Source organism: Anabrus simplex, chromosome 7 (assembly GCF_040414725.1).
Source record: "Anabrus simplex isolate iqAnaSimp1 chromosome 7, ASM4041472v1, whole genome shotgun sequence".
Taxonomy (NCBI): Eukaryota; Metazoa; Arthropoda; class Insecta; order Orthoptera; family Tettigoniidae; genus Anabrus; species Anabrus simplex.
Window position 1 is genome coordinate 61,604,776 of NC_090271.1, and position 21,224 is coordinate 61,625,999.

General features: G+C 37.9%; 1 protein-coding gene across 1 annotated transcript in view; it reads right to left on the reverse strand.

Annotated features, from left to right (window-relative positions):
- The window catches only part of LOC136876908 (uncharacterized), a 51,390-nt gene that overhangs the window by 3,196 nt on the left and 26,970 nt on the right, over positions 1-21,224 (reverse strand). Inside the window, exon 3 of the mRNA XM_068228494.1 lies at positions 4,262-4,322. Coding sequence (XP_068084595.1) covers positions 4,262-4,322 — 61 coding nt within the window. The remainder of the gene's footprint in view (positions 1-4,261; positions 4,323-21,224) is intronic.

A 21,224-nucleotide genomic window follows, 5' to 3' on the forward strand; every position in this document is an offset into this window, starting at 1 on the left:
TGTTTTTTAGCAATCCTGTATAGTTCCTTATTATGATCAGTCCGGTCCTTGAAATATTTTCTGAACATGTTGTTCTTGTTCAGGACAGCAGTTCTTGTTCTGTCATTCCACCATGGAGTTTCCTTCCATCTTCTTATGCCACTGGTTCATCCACAAACCTTCTCAGTTATCATTACTAGATTTTCAGATCCTTCCATTCCTCCTCAACTGTTCTTTCATCTGTCTTTGGTATCACTGTTTTGATGTTTTCTTGGAACTCTATTATTCTATCATTGTCCTTCAGCTTCCAAGTCTTGAGTTTCTTTACCTGTGTGGTTCTTACTTCTTTTAACTTGTTAAACTTCAAGTATCCAAAGAGGAGTCTACTTTCCAGGGAGACACTAGGAATCACTTTTACGTCTATCAGTCTATTTTGTAGTTGTTTCTCAATCAAAAAGTAATCTATAAGAGATTCACTTTTTCCATCCCATCCATATCTTGTGACCTTATGGCTTTTTTGTTTTTGATACCATGAGGCAGAGATCAAGTAGTCTAGTTCCTTCTGGGTTTCGTGGACCCCATCCATGTGCTCCTAGAATACTTTCATATCCATCTCTCACAGTTCCTACTTGAGCATTCATATCCCCTATGATAATTGCTCCATCTCCTCTTATTCTTTCCTCTATGTCTTCTTCAAAATGTTCTTTTTCTTCATCTTCAAAACCAGTCTGTGGTGCATAGCACTGAATTATGTTGATGTTCTGGAAAGGATCCAGTTTCAGCATTATGTGAAGAATCCGATCAGAAACATATTTTACTTCTACTACAGGATCTTTCATTTGATTTATTTATTTTGTATGGCTATTTCTAGCCGAGTGCAGCCCTTTTAAGGCAGACCCTCCAATGAGGGTGGGCGGCATCTGCCATGTGTAGGTAACTGCGTGTTATTGTGGTGGAGGATAGTGTTATATGTGGTGTGTGAGTTGCAGGGATGTTGGGGACAGCACAAACACCTAGCCCCCGGGCCACTGGAATTAACCAATGAAGGTTAAAATCCCCGACCCGGCCGGGAATCGAACCCGGGACCCTCTGAACTGAAGGCCAATACACTGATCATTCAGCCAACGAGTCGGACTTTCATTTGATGATTCATAACAACACCGACTCCATTTTTTGCTTGATCTCCACCTGACCAAAATAGATGGTATCCCTCTCTGAGTTCCTTTGATCCTTTTCCCTTCTACTTGGTTTCACTGAGACCCAGTATGTTTATGTTCCTTGTTTTCATTAAGTCTACACATTCCTCTATTTTGCCAGTTAGTGTCAGAATGTTTAGCATGGCAATTTTGATTACAGTCTCATATCGAGTTTTGTATGTTCTCCTCTTTGGTTGTGATGGAGCATCGGGTATTGAACCGTCATTAATATCATTACCAATGAGGGAACTAGAGTCATTATTCTGGTGATTACATTATTTCCATCCGAGGCCTCATTTAGTTTTGAAAGCAATTCCAAATTATGCAGAAGCTGACTTGCTGGGTCTATCACTTCGGAAGATTTTTCTGTCGGGGTTATCTCCCTTAGCCTTTAATAGTCCCCTATCAACCTGCAAGGCAGCAGGCCCTGAGTCAGATCTCAGGGATCAGATATTGCCTCTTCCGCCAGATCCGCCGTACCAGTGATTTTCACTTCCGCCTTCAATGCCATTGAGGTCTTCACCCGTATCCCTGGGCATGGGTTCTGTGTTATACCCCACAGGACTGGGTCCCCAACTGAACTCAGCCATCCTATCACTCCGGCCTACTGAAGTGTAGGGTGCCCACCCCAGCGACGTGGATGTGCCAGACAGGAATTACTCCAGTGGAGGAATAGGGAAGGTGACCCTATCTCCCTTGAGCCGAGTTAATGGTTGTATATGGTGCCACAACCAAAGGCAATGTTTTAATGTACCCTAATAAATTACTTGTAACTACAAAATCGTCACGATGCATTCAGTACACTTGATCTGAATGCGAGTGCATCTCCTGTAACATGAATTACATCCAGGCATGCAATACGATCGACACGTCCTAATATATCAAAATAGTTTTAAAACCAAATTTCAATTTAGTGTTAAATGGTTTAGTGCACCTTGTTTCCGCCACTCCATGCTTGCTGGTTTTCATCAGAAGTCACGACCGGCTCCATGGCTAAATGGTTAGCATGCTGGCCTTTGGTCACAGGGGTCCCGGGTTCAATTCCTGGCAGGGTCAGGAATTTTAACCATCATTGGTTAATTTCCCTGGCACGCGGACTGGGTGTATGTGTTGTCTTCTTCATAATTTCATCCTCACGACACGCAGGTCGCCTACGGGTGTCAAATCAAAAGACCTGTACCTGGCGAGCCGAACCCATCCTGGGATCTCCCGGCACTAAAAGCCATACGCCATTTTTTATCATAAGTCACAATGTGACACAAAAATCATATCCTTCCTCCTCATAGTGATTTAGATGCCTCCGACAAATATTCTGGCAGAATTTTGTTTGTTCCTGGGTAAGGGGACGAGGAACCCACAAGGCAGACAACTTTCAGAGGTCGAGTTCATCACTGACGATGGCTTGAACACTTCAAAAGCTTATTCCTACAAGTGAAGCAATTTCAGAAATGTTTATGCGCCGATCTTCTTCAATAAGGTCACGTACAGCACGAATGTTGTCTGCAGATATGCTTGCCCATAGTCGTCTTTGGTGGGGCTTGTTTTCCACTTCTTCCTGTCCTGCCAAAAATTTGTTGTGCCGTTCATACACCTGGGACTTTGAAAGAGTTGTGTCCCCAAACTGTGCATGGAGCCTTATCAAAATTTCTGAACCTTTGGTGCCTTCTTTTGCCAGAAACTTGATGATGATATGCTGCGCAACAGACGTGTGTACATTTTGCTCGCTTATGCCGTACTGAAGCAAGTGGTCACTCTGTACTGTGTGACGCACCAAGACCCCTACTCCGGACATCCCCATCAACAACCTCTCAAAGCTCCACCCATTTCTGTTCACTACTGGAGCCATTATTTTAAATTCCGCTTTATACTTGATGCACCTAGTATTAACACCTAGGTATGTACAATGTTCCCCCATGAGGTACTACACCCCATCATCACAGTAATTAAAACTCAAAGGACTTTTCCTCTTAGTGATACTTACAACCTGACTTTTCATCCCATTTACCATCATGCCATTGTCCACTGTTCATCACACAACATTCTCTAGGCCCCCCTCAAGTCACTCACAATACTGCAACTCATTTACTAGTCTATGCAGTATAACATCATTCGCAAATATCCTTAACTGTGATTCTGAGATTTTAACTGCATCTGGTTAATTCCTTTGACATGGAGACTGGGTGTTTGTGATTGTACCACTACACTCCTCTTCATATAGGCCTACACACAACACTACCAACTACCACAAAAACAATTGAACTTATGAGTTCAAGAACATCCCAACTCCAGGACAACACGTTTTTCAGGAGAGAGAAAAAACTTAAATACTTGAACATGGTTACAGGAATAACATAACATATGTATTCAAATGATGAAGTAGGGACTTCTCAACATATCTATTATAGAAGATTGTACTGTTCACTTATCGCTTTGCTGAAAATATTATAAATATTGAGTGGATTTGGGTCATTCTTGAAATAGATAGGGTAGGAAAAAAATGTAAAAATAAACCAAATTGTTCATATTTATTTCAAATTATTCTTTACAATAATTGAAATTATGTCAGTCCTGATCACTATTAGAAAGTGTGTCTGTATTTTAAGTTATGGACAAAGGTATCGGTATCTGGTGTTAAGTAAAAACAGAGTTTCCTTAAGTCATTCAGTTTTTCTGACTGAATAGGTATTAGCTCATCATAACATTTAACAGATTGAGATAAGAGTTCTGGGTTAACATTGTTTTCGAGCAAAGGAAACTTGTGTTGGTTCAATGGAAGACATGCCTTTGCTGACACTTATTTCCTACTTGTGCAACTGTTGAAATGTGAATATTTTGTACTCGGTCACCTTAAACTTCTCATTAATTTTGGTTACAGATGTTTTAAAGAATCTTTGTGATATGTGAAATTTAGCATCAAGTCCCCTTTCACTCCCTCAAATTTTGTTTCAACAAGTTGTATCTAACCTTCATACATCTCCATCCTTTCTACCTTTAGTTATTTATTTTAATAACGGCAAATTTCTGGTCACATGGAAGGAAGCTGTGAGCCCTTATTGGTACATTGTATGCAATATTGGTGAATTTACCTGTGAATACCAGCGTGAATCCTGATCATTGTGTGATTCTGGTTTTGACCCCTGCAACAGTCTGGAAAAAAAAAAAGTTTAAATATTTTTATATTTTTGTTCAAGTAATTTTGGAAATTGTGAAACAATCATGACAAAACATCATTAACACCTCTGCATGCCTCTGTCTCAGGCCACATATACATCACAGCTCTTTTTGTTTTACAACTGTATATGCAAAAATTATGTAACCACAACTGCCGAGAATAGAATACTTCACCTACTTCCATATGGGGAAAAGAAATATTATGTTGAAATTCAAAATTCTATATTGGCATGAGCCTGTGATTCTTGCTCAGCTTTCTCAAGTTCTTTGCAAAAAGTATTTGCCCTACATTTGTGAACACTTAAATCTCTAGCCAGCTTCTCCCTAATGATAGAATTTTTCTCATGGTCAGTTTTGCATTTTAGAAAGGACCTGTGTCACAAACATCTGTTTTTGGCACTCCAAAACCATAATTAAAGTGAATACGAAAGTAATCAAGATAAAATCCATAAGTAACCTCACACTTAAGTTTATGTACATCACCCCTAGATTTCAGATAAAGACAGACATCTGGATAATGTTCTTTAGTGAAAAAGGTATACATTTTTAGAACATTCAGGTTCAGATAAAGACAGACATCCAGATAATGTCCTTTAGTGAAAAAGGTATGCATATTTAGAACATTCAGGTCACTTGACAAAAGCCTGCGTTTACTATGGTTTCTTTTGTGGTGAGAAACAGTATAAGGAAATCGTCTAATATGTTTATGTTCTGGATTATTTCTTCTGCCTTCTGTCGAAAGCATGTGTTGTGAGTACCCTGACCATCACGGGGTGAGACACCTGCAGCACAATGGTCACAGATGACGTATCCTGCGTAGAAATATGTTTCCCTCACAGTATTTTCATATGCTTGGCCTGACGCTCGTGCTTTCTTTTTTTATATTTTTATCCCATTTACTTTCGGTTTGTTTGTTTTTTTGCCTCAAATGTTTAGAAGAATCTTTATTACCATTCATTTTAGCACCACCAGTGGACTCCTTTTTGTCATGTAAGTAAACAACATAACACCAGAGACATTTGATGGGAATCTGTTCAGATATTTCAAAACAGTCCCAACTCCATACAATGGGACATGTCTTCTCCACCTACAGACATGTGTCTTGAAGTTCAGCTATCTGTACATATCATAAAGTGAATTTCGTTAAAAAGTGGAGTTGGGACGTTCTTGAACTCACAAGTTCAATTGAAATTAGTTGGTTCATCAGGTGATATTCTTGAAATACAGGGGATTTATGAAGAGTGAACGAACTGGTAGAATACTTAGAGGGACAAGGTTTAAGGTGCCACATATCTCACCACTGTGACAGTGAAGTACATTTTGCCTTGGTTTTTATGAATGGGACTACGATTTATTTATTAAGAATTAGAAACAGCATAGTGCCAAATTACAAAGATCTGTAATCAATTTCTTACTACAGTAGTTACTACACCCGGTAGCAGGTAGGCACCCTCTTTGGAGGTGGCCCTACCCAGAGAGTGGCAGGGGTGCCAGAGCACACTGACCCGGTGTGTAACATCTGACATGGGTCCCAGCTCAGGGTTACGAGTGAAGTCCTCAACGGCATCTACGGCGGAGAAGGTGGACTTAGCTACGGTGGAGATGGTGGAAGGAGCAAACCTGTAGCGTCTGTACTCCAGAGGAGCAGCTACAAAAGGTGCCTGTCTCCATGTTAGGGGCGGCCTAATTTTGAACCTGGCAGTAAGGATAAAATTCCTTTGGGTGTGGCGAGCCCATCATAACGATAGCCTATATGGACAAAGCAGATATGGTGCCTCGGGAAAGGTTAGGGCGTCCTCTGCTAAAAGGAACGCGCAGCTCTTCAGGTGCTGGGGAATTGTGAGAAATGAACAACAAGCACCAAAGTACATCAAGATTGTGACAGCAAATGTCCTGACACTTGATGGGAAAGACAGAAGAACTGGTTGACTTCATGATAGAAAAATATATAGCTATACTTGCCTTGGACTGTGCGAGACCAAGAAGAGGGGTACAGGGGAGATTACTCTGAGAGAAGGATTCAGGCTGTATTACAGCAGAGGACCTGAAGCAAAAAATGGAGTGGCCATCATACTTAGAAAAGAAATCCAACAATATGTGGAATATACAAAATATGTCAGCGATAGGATGATGATGATGAGACTCCAGTTTGAAAATGGCATGAAAGATCGATTTCAGTTGTATCAAACTGGGGAGTGAATTAATGGAGAATGCTCGAGTGGATGCTGAGATTAGTAAGAGGATTCAAACTGGAAGTTGTTTCTATCATAGTGTAAGAAACATGTTATGGGACAAAGATGTGCCAATGGAAGCAAAGGATACTATGTACAAGATGTATTACGTACCCAGAACAACTTACGGAGCAGAAACTTGGACAATGACAAAGAAGGATGAGAGTCGAATACAGGCAGCCGAAATGAAATTCTTGAGGAGTACGATACAGAAGAGTAGAAAAGACGAAATAAGGAATGAGAAAATCTGGGAAGAAATTGGATTGGAAAAAATGAATGATAGAATAGAGAAGAGACGTATAAGATGGTTCGGGCACATAAAGGGAATGAGTGATGAAAGAATGCCAAAAAAGGTGATGGAAATGCAAATCCAAGGAAGGAGAGGCTGTGGACGACCATGACTGAGATGGAAGGATACAATCCAATGCAGTATTATAGAAAGAAACCTGGACTGGGACACAGTGTTGGAGGAGGAGTGGTGGAAAGACTGAAGAAAGTGGAGAGGAACCATATTTGCCCCTACCCGGCTACAGCTGGATAAAGGGAAATGATGATGATGATGATTAGTTACTACAATTAATACATCCCTCCACATACGGCTGGCATCAGAAAGGTAAAACAGGGTCAAATCTACAGGTGCAACACAGTTCGCACGAACACGAACTCAGCAGTCAGCTGAGAAGTGAAGAGTGAAAGTGAGGGGGACTGAGAAGAAGAGTGCGTCACAAATAATCATGTACCGCTTCAGACCACACTAGAGTCAGCTGAAACTTTAATGGATTTCTTGGAGCAAGAGGACGATACAGAATTTTCAGACATTCTTGTAATTAGAAAGCTCAGAATGGACATATATTTAGAATGTACTGTTGTTGCATTGACTACATTTTGGTCTTAAAGAGGGTTTCATGCACTGTATTCTAAGGTTATACGGTATGTACTTTATGTACTTAAAGTCCATTAAAATTAGTAATAAGGAATATCCGGTTTTTTGGTTAACCGTTCACCCCTTCCCAGGCATTAGAATGGATAATCAAGGTTTTACTGCATGTATAATACTGTTTACAAATTAATGTTGTTTATGTTTAGCAAGTAAAAAAATCTAAACAACTTATTTATTAATAAAATCAAACGACACACTATGGGAATAATCTAATGAGAATTCTTTTATTATTAATTATTATTCAAATAGTCATTGTTGTTGTTGCATTTGTATTACAGTAGTATTCATCTATACTAATAAAGAGAGCATGCAAATTTTGTGAGTTTGTGTATATATGGAGGGTAATCTCTGAAACTAATGGACCGATTCTAAAAATTATTTTACCAATGTAAATATACATTATCTCTGAGGGACATGGGCTGTATTTTATTTTCAAAACAATTCAACGGGGGGAAGACATAAAAATAATAGGCTAATATAGGCAAATATATTTCGAATTTGTCGAACAAGAACAAGACAAAGCTCATTCTAAGCCCCTTGATGCAAATAATAAAACTCTGTAAGCCCTATGGGCCTTAAAACATGGTTTTCAGGCCCTAAAACTAACCATTATGGAGATATTGGCAGCACACTACCCCTGCTCTAGGAATCGGATAAACAAATGAACTACCGTAATCATGGCAACGTCAGCTCCAGGATCCTACAGCAGCAAGATTATGGTGGGCATAGGTGCCAACCAAAATTGGTACACATAATCCCTGAGGGACATTGGCTGTATTTTATTTTCAAAAGAATTCGAGGGGGCAACGGGTAGATACAGTATAAAAATAATAGGCTAATATAGGCGAAATATCGAATTTGTCGTACAAGGATGAGACAAAGCTCATTTTAAGCCCCTTGACACAAAGAACAAAACTTGGTAACCCCTACGGATCTGAAAACCATGTTTTAAGGCCCTAAAACCAACTGTTATGGAGGTATTGGCGCCACACTACCCCCGCTCTAGGAATCGGACAAAGAAATGAACGGCTGTGACCATGACGTCAGCTCCAGGATTCCACAGCAGCGAGATTATGCATGTACGTTTGGGCACAGCTGCCAACCAAAATTGGTACACATAATCCCTGAGTATATCTACAGTATATCTCAAAAACTTAACTGTTACAGGTGTGAAAATTGATACTTTTAATATTTAAAAAATAAAAAAACAGTTATTTTGTTTTCGGAAAAAACCATTTAACGTTGGGGGTAAAAGGGATTGGAAACAGGGGTTTAATCACTTTTAATAGGATACCGATATCAAAAACTGAAGATGTTTAGACATACAAATTGGTATTTGGAGTCTTCTTTAAAAAAAATTTACATATTCTTTTGTTTTTGGAAAGTCCACTTAAGGGGGGATGAAAGGATTAAAACATTAGTTGAATTATTTGTATGAGGATACTTATATCTAAAAAACGTAAAGATGTTACAGATGTGAAAGTGGGTATCTGGAATCTCCTTTAAAAATAAAAAAAATGCATTTTTGGAGAAAAATCAACTTTGGACGGGGGGGGGTGAGAAATAGGAGTTGAATTCTTTTTAAGATGATATAACTATCTCAGAAAGTGAAGATGTTACAGTCATGATAATTGCTATTTGGAAGCTCCTTTATAAATAAACATGTATTTTTTGTTTTCGGGGGGAGGGGGTGAAATGAAGTGGCGAAGAAGTTGAACTTTTGTGAGTATGGTATTTGAAATCTCCTTTAAAAATAAACTTTTTTTTTTTACTTGAGAGAAGACATTCTCACGTGTACAGTTCTATCTCGCATGGTCATCTTAGCCCCAAAAGACAACACCACAAACGTGGTTTACAAAGAGTTTCTGGGGTAAATGAAACTCAATTTTTCAGTGAGGTTTTATACTTTAGGAATTTTCCGATAATGTCTTACGAGGGAAAATGGTTAAGTCTCCAATTGCGATGAACCTTGGGAGGCACATTGAAGTACACGTAAAAAGGATGTCAGCATCAATTTTGGGTACTGACATCCATTAGGGCGTTAACTAAAGGGCCTAAAAGTTGCGACATTTCAAGTTCCGCGTGGACAACGATGAATACCTGCAGGCCAACGCTAAGCCGGTACAGTGCCTGACTCCTGCCACACTTCTGCACCTTCTCTACTCCCCTCTCCTATTGGTTCACATCACACTTTTTCCTTCTCCTCGTGCCTGCCCGTCTGCTTAGCTGTTGAACGGGACTGACGCTATACTTTGCTTCTTTTCATACTATAATGACTTAAATCCTTTAATTAACATTCCTTTTCATGCACAATCATAATAAATAACCTAAACTAATATATCCATATTTTATTCAAATTTTATACTTTCGTTCATGTTAATTCCGATGAGTTGTCACATTCGTGGGTACAACCCCGAGTTAAGCACCATCGGCCATGGTCAAACGTGGAATGGGGTACCGCGTCCGACCTACGCTTAAACGATTATTTACTTCTACATCCACCTTAAAGCTGTCGACAGTGTCCTTTAGTGTGGACATACATATGAAATTAATTAAATTGAAACACCCACCATTAAACAATGTTAAATATCTTTTCATTTAAAGAAATTACGTGCCCAGGTAGAGGATCTCAATGAATGTAAGGAGATTCGGTACATCGTGATGCCAAAACCTGGTTACAGGCCCAGACTTTTTTATCCCACCCCATTTTGTCTACACTTATCAGTTGCGTCATAACGAAATCCCAGACAACAATAATTATAAACTCCGAGTTTAAAACTACCAGTATTTTCCGTATTGCATACTCTGGTATAAGGAATATAGGTAGAATGTTTTTATTTGTGCTTGTACTGAACGATTTATTTATGTTTGTACATATACAGATAAGAAAGGGTTTCCACATTATCAATACTGTTTATTGTAAGAATTAGCTTACAGTACCGGTTTCGACGCTAATTGGTTATCATCAGCTGAACATAAATACCTTTACATATATATCAAGCAGTAATTGACATTATCCTGTCTAAAGGGAGATGCTGTAAGGAAACACCATATCTGAGTGTGTCCAAATTGGACATGCTAAGTGTGAATTGGTTATGTGTTATGATTTTGGCTTTCAGGTACATAGGTAAAGCTATCTGCTTCAGGACTAGAATTTGACTGTAAAATCTATCCTAAGCTTAAATCTAAGTTGAATGCACAAATACAATAAACACATTAAAATACACAGAACATATTAAAATGAGTATGAAACACTTCATAGATTTGAATGTGCGTGTCTTACGTATATCTGCATTTCCGTTTTAGAGTCCATGGTTGTACATAATTTGGTGCTTGCGATCATAGGTAATGGTGTAGGTCTCTTAAGAAGTCTTATTATTTACTTAAACGATGTCTTCACGTGTATATGTGATAAAATGCTTTCATTGTTAACAAAATCCGATTGTATAGACAGAGGTAAGTATATGCAGCAGCATTTTCACATATACACGTGAAGACATCATTTAAGTAAATAATAAGACTTCTTAAAAGACCTACAGCATTGCCTATGATTGCAAGCACCAAATTATGTACAATCATGGACTCTAAAACGGAAATGCAGATATACGAAAGACACGCACAGTCAAATCTATGAAGTGTTTCATACTCATTTTAATATGTTCTGTGTATTTTAATGTGTTTATTGTATTTGTACATTACATTTAAGCTTAGGACAGATTTAACAGTCAAATTTTAGTCCTGAAGAAGATAGTTTTATACCTATGTACCTGAAAGCCAAAATCATAACATATAACCAATTCACACTTAACATGCCCAATTTGGACACATTCAGATATGGTGTTTCCTCACGGCATCTACCCTTCGACAGGATAATGTCAATTAATGCTTGATGTATATGTAAAGGTATTTGTGTTCAGCTGATGATGACCAATTAGGTCGAAACTGGTACTGTAAGCTAATTCTTACAATAAACAGTATTTATAAGGTGGAAACCCTTTCTTATCTGTACATTTATACCATGGAAATGAAACTCATAAATCAAGATTATTTATGTTTTGCAGTGACAGACACAACACATTTCAATTGCAGCAATGGTTGCCAAATATATATCAATTTAATGCATAGACAACTCTGATATGAGTATGGTATGACATGGAATGCAGTAAAGTTTGAAGTAATAAGAAAAGCCTTGGAAAAAAAAAAAAAGATGTGCATTTACATATGCAGTAGATATAGAATAATCACAGGCAGACCTGTAGTCTTACCAGTACTTTTGCATTATTGCTGATGAAGGTCTATGTATTCAACAAGTACCGATATTAAAGTATCATAGTCTTCTGGGTAAAATGGCTGTTACAAACGTAAAAATTAAAAAGGCTATTGTAAGAACTGGTAAAAACAACAGGAATGAAAGTATAAAATTTGAATAAAACACAGGTATATTAGTTAGCTTATTATGTGTGAAAAGGAATGTTATTTAAAGGATTTCAATAATTATAGTACGAAAAGAAGCAAAGTACAGTGCCAGTCCCATTCAACAGCTAAGCAACGGGCAGGCGAGGGAAGAAGGAAAAAGTGTGGTCTGAACCAATAGGAGGAGGTGCAGAGATGTGGCAGGAGTCAGGCAATGTAGACTACTGGCTTAGTTTAAGCCGGCAGGTGTTCATTGCTGTTCGTGCAGAACTTGAAATGTCGCAAATTTTAGGCCCCTTAGTTAACGCCCTAATGAATGTCGGCACCCAAAATTGGCGCCGACATCTTTTTACATGTACCTCAATATGTTTTCCAAGTTTCATCACGATCGCAGACTTAACCATTGCTGATGTTCCCTCATTGGTACAGTACTGAGGAACGATAACTTCTATCAAATTACGAAATCCACGTGAGAGAAGCCTCAGGTAACTGCTAGTATTTCATATTTGATTTTCAGTCCGGATGGATCATATCGTGGGAACCTATGCCCTTGGCAAGAATTTGCAATGTTCACGTTATCGGAAATAAAAGGTCAAGACCAAAGAGGATAGGTCAAGACATCCTACAGAGCCGCTTGAAGGAATACCTGTTTTTAATTTTATAAGAACATCGTTGGAATGTCTCGGGAAGTAGTGAAGAGGAAAAAAAGTACCTCTTCCATAATAGTGAAGCTACTGGTTCTTCTGCAGTCAAACTGAAAAATTACAAGTAAAAATTAAATTTTGCAAAAGGTAATAAGTAAAAATTACTAACAATGTAATCGTTACAATTAATTCGATTACTGTACTTCCCAACTCTGATTAATACCTACACACATTATTTTCAACTGAGACTGTTCCCCCTCACCTAAAGGTCTGAAATCTAAGTACACAGTCACATAATATGTATCTTACATTTCAAGAAATTTCATTGTGACTTCGTATAATTCCATACAACATTCTTTTACTGCCAGCTACATCATCTTCAATTTTTTGTGTAAATTCTTCCCAATTTTTCTTCTTTTACCACTTTCTTACATTTCCTTTTATTATCAAGCTCCTTCTGCTTTCTTCTTTTTTATCTCTATTTCATTCTTGCCATACTTTCTTCTTTTCTTCACTGCTTCTCTCACCTTCTCATTCCACCACAGTGTCTCACTTCTTTCACTCTCGTCAAAGTTCTACCAAAGGCCATATAGGTAATCAAATATATAAGATAACTACGTGCTGTGAATCTCTGTTTCTAAATCAGGTCACATCGGATGAGTTAAGAATAGTTATAAAGGAACTAAGGAATAATTTTTATACTGGTATTGATGGCATCCCTGATGCAGTTTAAAAGAAATGTACTGAAATTATAATTTATCCATTAACTCTTACTGGAAATTTTCCTAAAATATTAAAACTCTCTAAAGTCATTCCAGTACATAAAGAAATTGCCAAATGATAAATTAGATAACTAATGACCAATTACTTTACCAACCGGCATTTCAAAAATACTGTACTTCGAAAAAAAAAGTTAACATACTGAGCCGTATCCTGGCGGCCCATATAAGACACTCAGATTATCATTTGCCATATTATATAATTTTATTGAAATAAATTTCTGTCAGGCATGGTAAAAAGTAGTAGATCACAGGATAGCTGAGACCGGAAGTCCATGGAGACATCAAGTCGCTGGATATTGCGTGATACTTCCTCGAGACCGTGAGAAAGGCTTGGCCAAGAGTAACATTCAGCCAATGAGAACGCGTGGGTGTGGCAAATATGGAGTCTGGATAGCGCGGAATTTAGAGCTCACACGGCTATTGCTGAAATCGAGACTCCTTGCCGCTCTTTACAAGCATTCTCTTTGCTTACAAGTTGTGCAGAAAAGAGGGTGTGCAGCGAGGAATCTAGGTTGCCGAGTGTTGGACTCGTATACGCTACTGGAATTAATATCCCAGGTTAACCAACATGGAAAATTGCATAAAGAAAATATTACTATAAAGGAATCAGTTCTGTTAGTTGACAGATTTCCACAGGTCGAAAAGTGTAATATAATCAGGAATACGCTATAGAAAGAATCTGAGTAATTTTATATCATTTGGAGTGTGTTTTATGGTGTGTTTGAATTAATACCAGTATATAAGTCATTGTGAATGGCAAGCATGCTGATTGGTTGCTCTTTTAAACATGCGGGAATCCCATAGCTACAACGGCGTTAGCCACGCTTCTCCAGCGTCCCAAGCTTTGGAGAGCATCACTCTGATGAAGTAGATCATCGGGAGTGGACGCTGTTCCGTTTTACTCTGATACTTGTGCGTGAATGTTACCACACGGATAGAGATACATAACAGTGTATGGTTTTATGACCGAGAAACAGTGCTTTTAATCGTGAAGTTTACTGAATTAACTGGTGCAGTGTTAAATTGCTGTTTTTATTATGGCGCAAGATTTTACTCCAGATAAATAGACGGTAATAATAGCCGCAGACTGGAAAGTGAAGAAGGAACGCTTAGCTGTATCGCATTTTCATGTCGGTCGCGTTTCGCGAAGAACTTTAGAACCGTACCGCGAGCTGCTCTAACAAACTGTATAACAGAAACCCTACTTGTTTAATTTCAAGTGTGTTTGTTTGTCAGTAATGTTGGCTTAGTTTACAGCTAACAAGGGTTTGTTCAGCACGTGCAAAATCGAGTGCTGAAGAGACATTCACCTAAAGTCTTCTGTGTTGCAGTGTACAGGAACTTTCATCACGAAGATGGCACCGCCCATAGAAGAAAGAAGATTGTTTCCATGTGTTAAAGCAATGATCAACATGGAGTAGAACACCACAATGGCAGGGATGTGAGCCGTTGCCAATGTCCAGAGAGTCGTCCAAGATAAGACGCATGTTTTTTTAAATGGCATGTTATATGAATTATGTTTAAATACTAGTGCAGTTTAGTGTAGGGATTTTTCTTTAACGTAAATTTAGCCTGACAGCATGTGTTTATTTTACACTTGAAATGTTGTAAATACGGATAAAAGAGGAATGCATGATTTCTACATTTTTATTTCACTTTACGATTAGTTAGATGGAATAATGAGGGAGTTGTTAGGTTTTATTTTGTTGTTACATTATGCATGGCCATTAGCTTAGTATTATGCCGATATTCTTGTATATTAGAGATAGGAGGATTAGATTGACAAGATCATCCAATTTCAGAGTTAAACACTTGCTAAGTTAAGAGTAAATTCAATTTAATTTTGGTAATTTAGAAAGTTAGTTAACAGTTAGATTGCAATACGCATGGTATTTCAGGAGCTGATGTGTGGAGCTGCATCGCAACGTTGAATGAAAAGGAGTCTTCCAATGTAGGTTGGAAACTGTTTCGCACAATGATTTGTATGGGAATCGAACCTGGATTCATACTGGGAAAGGCTGATGAGATTGTAAGAAATATCAGAGGTTTTAATGCATGCTGAGTTATGAAGTTCATTATGCAGGCCGATTGCATGCCGGATGAAGTGAAAAAAATGATGTGCAGTGAATATGTCCCTGCTATTGTATTCTGAGAGAATATTGAAAATCAGAATTAATGGGAAATTGATGCCAGACCAGTGAGACTGATGTTTGTGATAAATTATTGTAGTATGCTACTAAGAAGCACGATTGTGAGTTTCCGCGCAGTTGAGGAAATATGAGATCGACTTACAGGTGTACTTATCAGCCGTGTTTACATAGACAGCGTGAATGAGATGTTATTTCCGTGATACAATCTTGGCAAACAGCAAGCAAGCTTCAGTGCAGTATTGAGTTCTGACATTTCTTTTCAGCACACAGCACGGCAGGAAATATGTGACGGATGAACGCGCTTTTGGGTGCGCAAATGCAGCAGAAGAATGCAATGTTGCCATTGCTTTGCATATGTTTAATAAAGGATAATAATATGTTTTCTCTTACAGGATGGTGTTTTGTGATATTTACTGTATGTTGTTTGGATATGTTGCCTTGTTGTTTAATGGGGAACAGCCCGAGTGCTGATTGATTACTGGTCGTCAATCTAGTTCTCACTAGATCTTTTGGTGAACCGTGTTTCATGTCGAGTCAGTGTATAGTACCGGTATGTAAGATTTCCCTTTCTTTATCCGATGTAGATATTTGAGATACTTTCCTTATTTTGTGTTCATTGTAAATATAGCGTAAGGAAATGCCACTAGTATTTTTCATAATTCATATCACCCATTGCGTCTTAATTTTCTTTTTATGTTAATTTTCGCGACGACTCTCTAAAATTAAAAACCGTATCAATGTGATACTTAACATCGTGTTACTCCATGCGAATCGAATACATACTTGCATACGTATACCATGAACTCCAGACAATCATATGAAGAATATTTTAAAGTTCACAAGTATTCAATGTTGTGCTTGAACTTTCATTTTACATTTGATTATTTGAATAATTAACATTTTAATGTCCAGCTCTTTTAATCTTTGAGATTATATGACTATCATTTTATTATTTGATTTTCTTGTTTTATGTTCGTATGATTAGGGTTTATTTTGTGAATAAACTCATCTTACCCCAAATTATTGTTTCTCATTCGAGTTATACCTTCATTTTCCTGTCATTTACTTATAATTAAGTGAGAAACTTAGACTTTTAGACTTGCCCATCGACAACCAACCCACTTCTCTGCCCAAACCCGAGTTAGTCGGATGTTTATACAGGAATGGAGGCATCGTCCTACGGGGTTACTACCCCTGGATACGCTACAATACAGTACTTTCGGTCTACTTGTAGGACTAAAATGGATGTCACTTTTCATACCTTATCTTGTGACTAATAAAATGTTATAATCCCAGATCAAACATTTTGTACCAAGCTCGATAGCTGCTGTCGCTTAAGTGCGGCCAGTATCCAGTATTCGGAAGATAGTAGGTTCGAACCCCACTGTCGGCAGCCCTGAAAATGGTTTTCCATTTTCACACCATACAAATGCTGGAGCTGTACCTTAATTAACGCTACGGCCTGCTTCCTTCCCACTCCTAGCCCTTTCCTGTCCCATCGTCGCCATAAGACTTATCTATGTTGGTACGACGTAAAGCTACTAGCTAGCAAACATTTTGTACTTGAAAAGTCTTACAAAAAGGAATAATATACTATAAAATTCAGAGCATGGATTCAGGACTGCAAAGTCAAAACAGCCAGCAATTCATGAATTAATACAGTAATATATTAAAACTAATTAACAAAATAAATGTAACTGGCATATTCCTGGATTTGTCAATGGCTTTTGATGTTGTAAATAAATCAATATGGTATTAGGAGGCATAGCAAATATGTAAATGGATTGAATTGTTTCTAGTTGGGCGGAAACAAATTGTTAGCTTAAAATACAATGGTGGTGGAAACACTCCACTTAATGAGCAGTTATCTGAAGATTTTGTTTGCAGATGATACAACACATTTAATACAAGGTCAAACAAATGAATGTAAAAGAAAAGCCATACATAATAAACAAGTTGATTAGAGGAAAGTCATATGCCACGGAGAGAATATCTGGGATTCAAAGGAAAATTGAAATAAAACATGATCTTTAGATTTATGCAGCATTATTCTACCTAGGATCCACAGTAGGCCTACTACAGGTATACTATCATGTAAAAATTTCCACAAAAATTGTAGTGAGCATAATTACATTATCAGTAGTATTAATAATTAATATTCATAAGATAGAAAGCAATACAATATAACACAATTATAAAATCAATCATTCATTCATTCCTGAAAAGAATGACTGGAACTGGCAAGTTACAACACTAATACATTTTTTTTTTTTTTTGCTAGTGGCTTAACATCGCATAAACACATCAAAGGTTTTCAGCAATCTCATTTGGTAATTTCTCGATGCACTTATTATATGATGGATCTTTTCAGTCTGTCAAATGAGCTGCTTGGTTCTAGATAACGGTAAGCCACACACTGAGCAATATACATATTTGTATTTTTCTCGTGTCTGATAGAAGATGGCGAGCCGCTGGGCAGAGTAGTACTGAAGAATCCAAGAAATGACAGCATATAATTTTATGTATTGTACCAAGACAACACATCATTAAATCAACTTCATTTAAGGCTGTCGCCAGGAGGCAGATTCCCTATCAATTGAATATGTAGCCTTTTCTTAAATGTTTTCAAAGAATTTGAAAAGTCATCAAACATTTCTCTTGATAAATGATTCCAGTCCCTTATTCCTCACCCTATACATCATTTACCCCAATTTATCCTCTTGAATTCCAAATTTATCTTCATATTATGATCTTTGCTACTTTTAAAAGCTCCACTGAAGCATATCATTCATCTACCATTGTCGTTCCGCGCCAACTTTCAACTGACAGCTCTGAAAATACTGCTTAGTTGAGATGAAAAAGTAAGGTTTTTTTGCTAGTTGTTTTACGTCGCACCGACACAGATAGGTCTTACGGCGACGATGGGACAGGAAAGGGCTAGGAGTGGGAAGGAAGCGGCCATGGCCTTAATTAAGGTACAGCCCCAGCATTTGCCTGGTGTGAAAATGGGAAACCACGGAAAACCATTTTCAGGGCTGCCGACAGTGGGGTTCGAACCTACTATCTCCCGAATACTGGCCGCACATAAGCGACTGCAGCTATCGAGCTCTGTGAAAAAGTAAGAACTGGACTGTTATGTGCATGTGGTTGTCAATAATAGGGGGTGACAAATTCAAAGAAATTGAGCAGACTTTCGATTACAGACTCCCATGGGGTTGAGATTTTACATCCACTGAGAAATACAGTACCCAATTCAATTTTCCTGAAGAACACTGTTCAAAGAAACTTCTGTGAAACTAATGTCAAGAAGTGTAGCCATCTTACATAGACATAACGGATTACGCCCTTTACACCATAGGCCTATTCCCAAACAGTATAAGAATCTGTCTGATGTCATGAACCTCCTTCCTTATACACCTGTGGTGCATCATGGATATTATTTATCCCTGTCTCAAGACGAAGCCACAGAGCACGTTGGTGAACCTAAATTAAGTGAAGACAGTTTCTTATACGATGCAGTATGCAACGTGGATAGTGATCAGGGAAGCCGAACGTTGGCAATTTGGAGGTGTACAATGAGAAGCCACAATATTATATGCATTCCTTGTACTTCTGATTGTTTTACACTATTTACAGTAGTTAAAAATGTTGTATTTTATGTAACAGAAAGATATACTGTATATAAATTTCTCAGCTACACGAAAAAGCATTGAATCATGAATATGTTTTTGGGATTAGAAGACGAGAGAGGAAGTACAGATCCTTTGGTTGTTCCCCTCTTATGTCATACACGGGTTACAGATATTGCATTCTTTCAGTCCACCCATTTCTGATAAATTGGAAGAAAAATAAGTGTCATGATCTACATCCAACAATAAGACAGCTGATTCATGCAACATTCCCAATGCCATGTCACTAGATAGCTCCACCTATCAAGATCTAGATCAAACAAAATGGTCACTGATTTAACACACAATTGTATGGCCATAGACACAAGATACATACACAGTATGAGAACAATTCTGCTGCTTTTGGTAATGTTACAAAGTGTAAGGGACTTTGCTGTGACATTGACGAAATGGCATTCAAAGACAGTAGAAACTTGTCTAAAACACTGTGCCATTTGCACTTACTATATTTCTCTGAATCCAAGACTTTTCGCACTTTTTCCTTCAAAAAACTATATCAGGCTTAAACAGTGTTGTGTGAAATAATTTTATTTATAATAAATTTCAAATTTAATAAACACAAGTATCATGTAAATCCTACCTGCTTCCCTAATCTTTTTCATTAGAGATATCTGATACTGCCTTTGAAAGTTCAGGGAACTCATCTTTATGAGCCCACATCGCATCTGGTGTTACGACCATTCTGACCTTGCGTTTTTCGCACACATACCTCACAATATCATGTTCGACTTCCTTAAAAGATCCTTGTTGCAGGCCACTGAATGTCTTTCTTGTACAGTATGCAGGTTTAGACTATCTTTGTTTTCCCGACAACGCCGAACATTGGCGTTAGTTGTGCCGTATTTTCTTGTGGCTGCACAACTTTTCATATCTTATCTTGTGACTAATAAAATGTTATAATCCCAGATCAAACATTTTGTACTTGAAAAGTCTTACAAAAAAGAATAATATACTATCAAATTAATTTAAAATTGTCATCATAATATCAAAGAGAACCCATTGATAATTTGATGGCAATGTTTGTTGCATGTGTCTCTAAAATATAACGATCCATCAAAAAGTATTCCTGTTGTATATAAAACTGTTACTTTTATTTTACTAAGCGTTAGGTACAACCAGCTACCGATACACACACGTCTCGCTTGCCGGCTTCAGCGGAGAGTGATGTACAGTATAATAAAGATGTGGACATTGAAGGTCAATAAGTTTTATGTGCCGTGGTATGGCCATTCCATCCTTGCGTTTTTCATGCACATACCTCACAATTTCATCTTCGATTTCTGTACAGCATCCTTGTTGCAGGCCAAAGAATGCATTTTTTTGTACAGTACACATTTTTAAAGCTACCTTTCTCTTAATGCTAACACTGGCTTTAGTTATTCCATATTTTCTTGCAGCTGCACAATTATTCTTCATTTCCATGTGTTTAATAACCATTAACTTAAAATTTGCATCATAATATAGACGAGAACCCACTGAAAATTTGCTGGCAATACCTGCTCCATGTCTCTTTACAATACGAAGATCCACCAAGAAAATATTCCTATAAGACTGTTAATGTTAGTGTCGGATACAATAGGCACGTTGTAACTCTGTCATTGAGTAACTGTGGCCGTTCTAAGAATTTGAAGGGTCACATCATTGCTATTCCGATTTGAATGACATTTCCTGCGCAGCTGGGGTTCGGAAGTTGGTCGACCTTGCAATTAGTTCAAGTCAGTAGGCTTAATATGTTGGTGCCATTCAGCAGATTTGAGAAACGTTTTTGTAGTGGCTAGTAGAATGTCATCCTGTCTTCATTATTTTCCGAGAACCAGTGACGTTACACAAAGGTAATGTACAAGCGACTGCAGCGACTAGTGATTTATAATAAAGACGCGGATGTTGAAGGTAGTTTTATGCACGCATGTGGGAGTTACTGTGGTTGCTGCCAGTGGTGTTTATTACTGTTATGTTCCGAATGCAAGATGAGTCTTGATTTTTCATGTAAAATTCTGATAAAAAACATAGTCTTGGATTCGGAGAAATA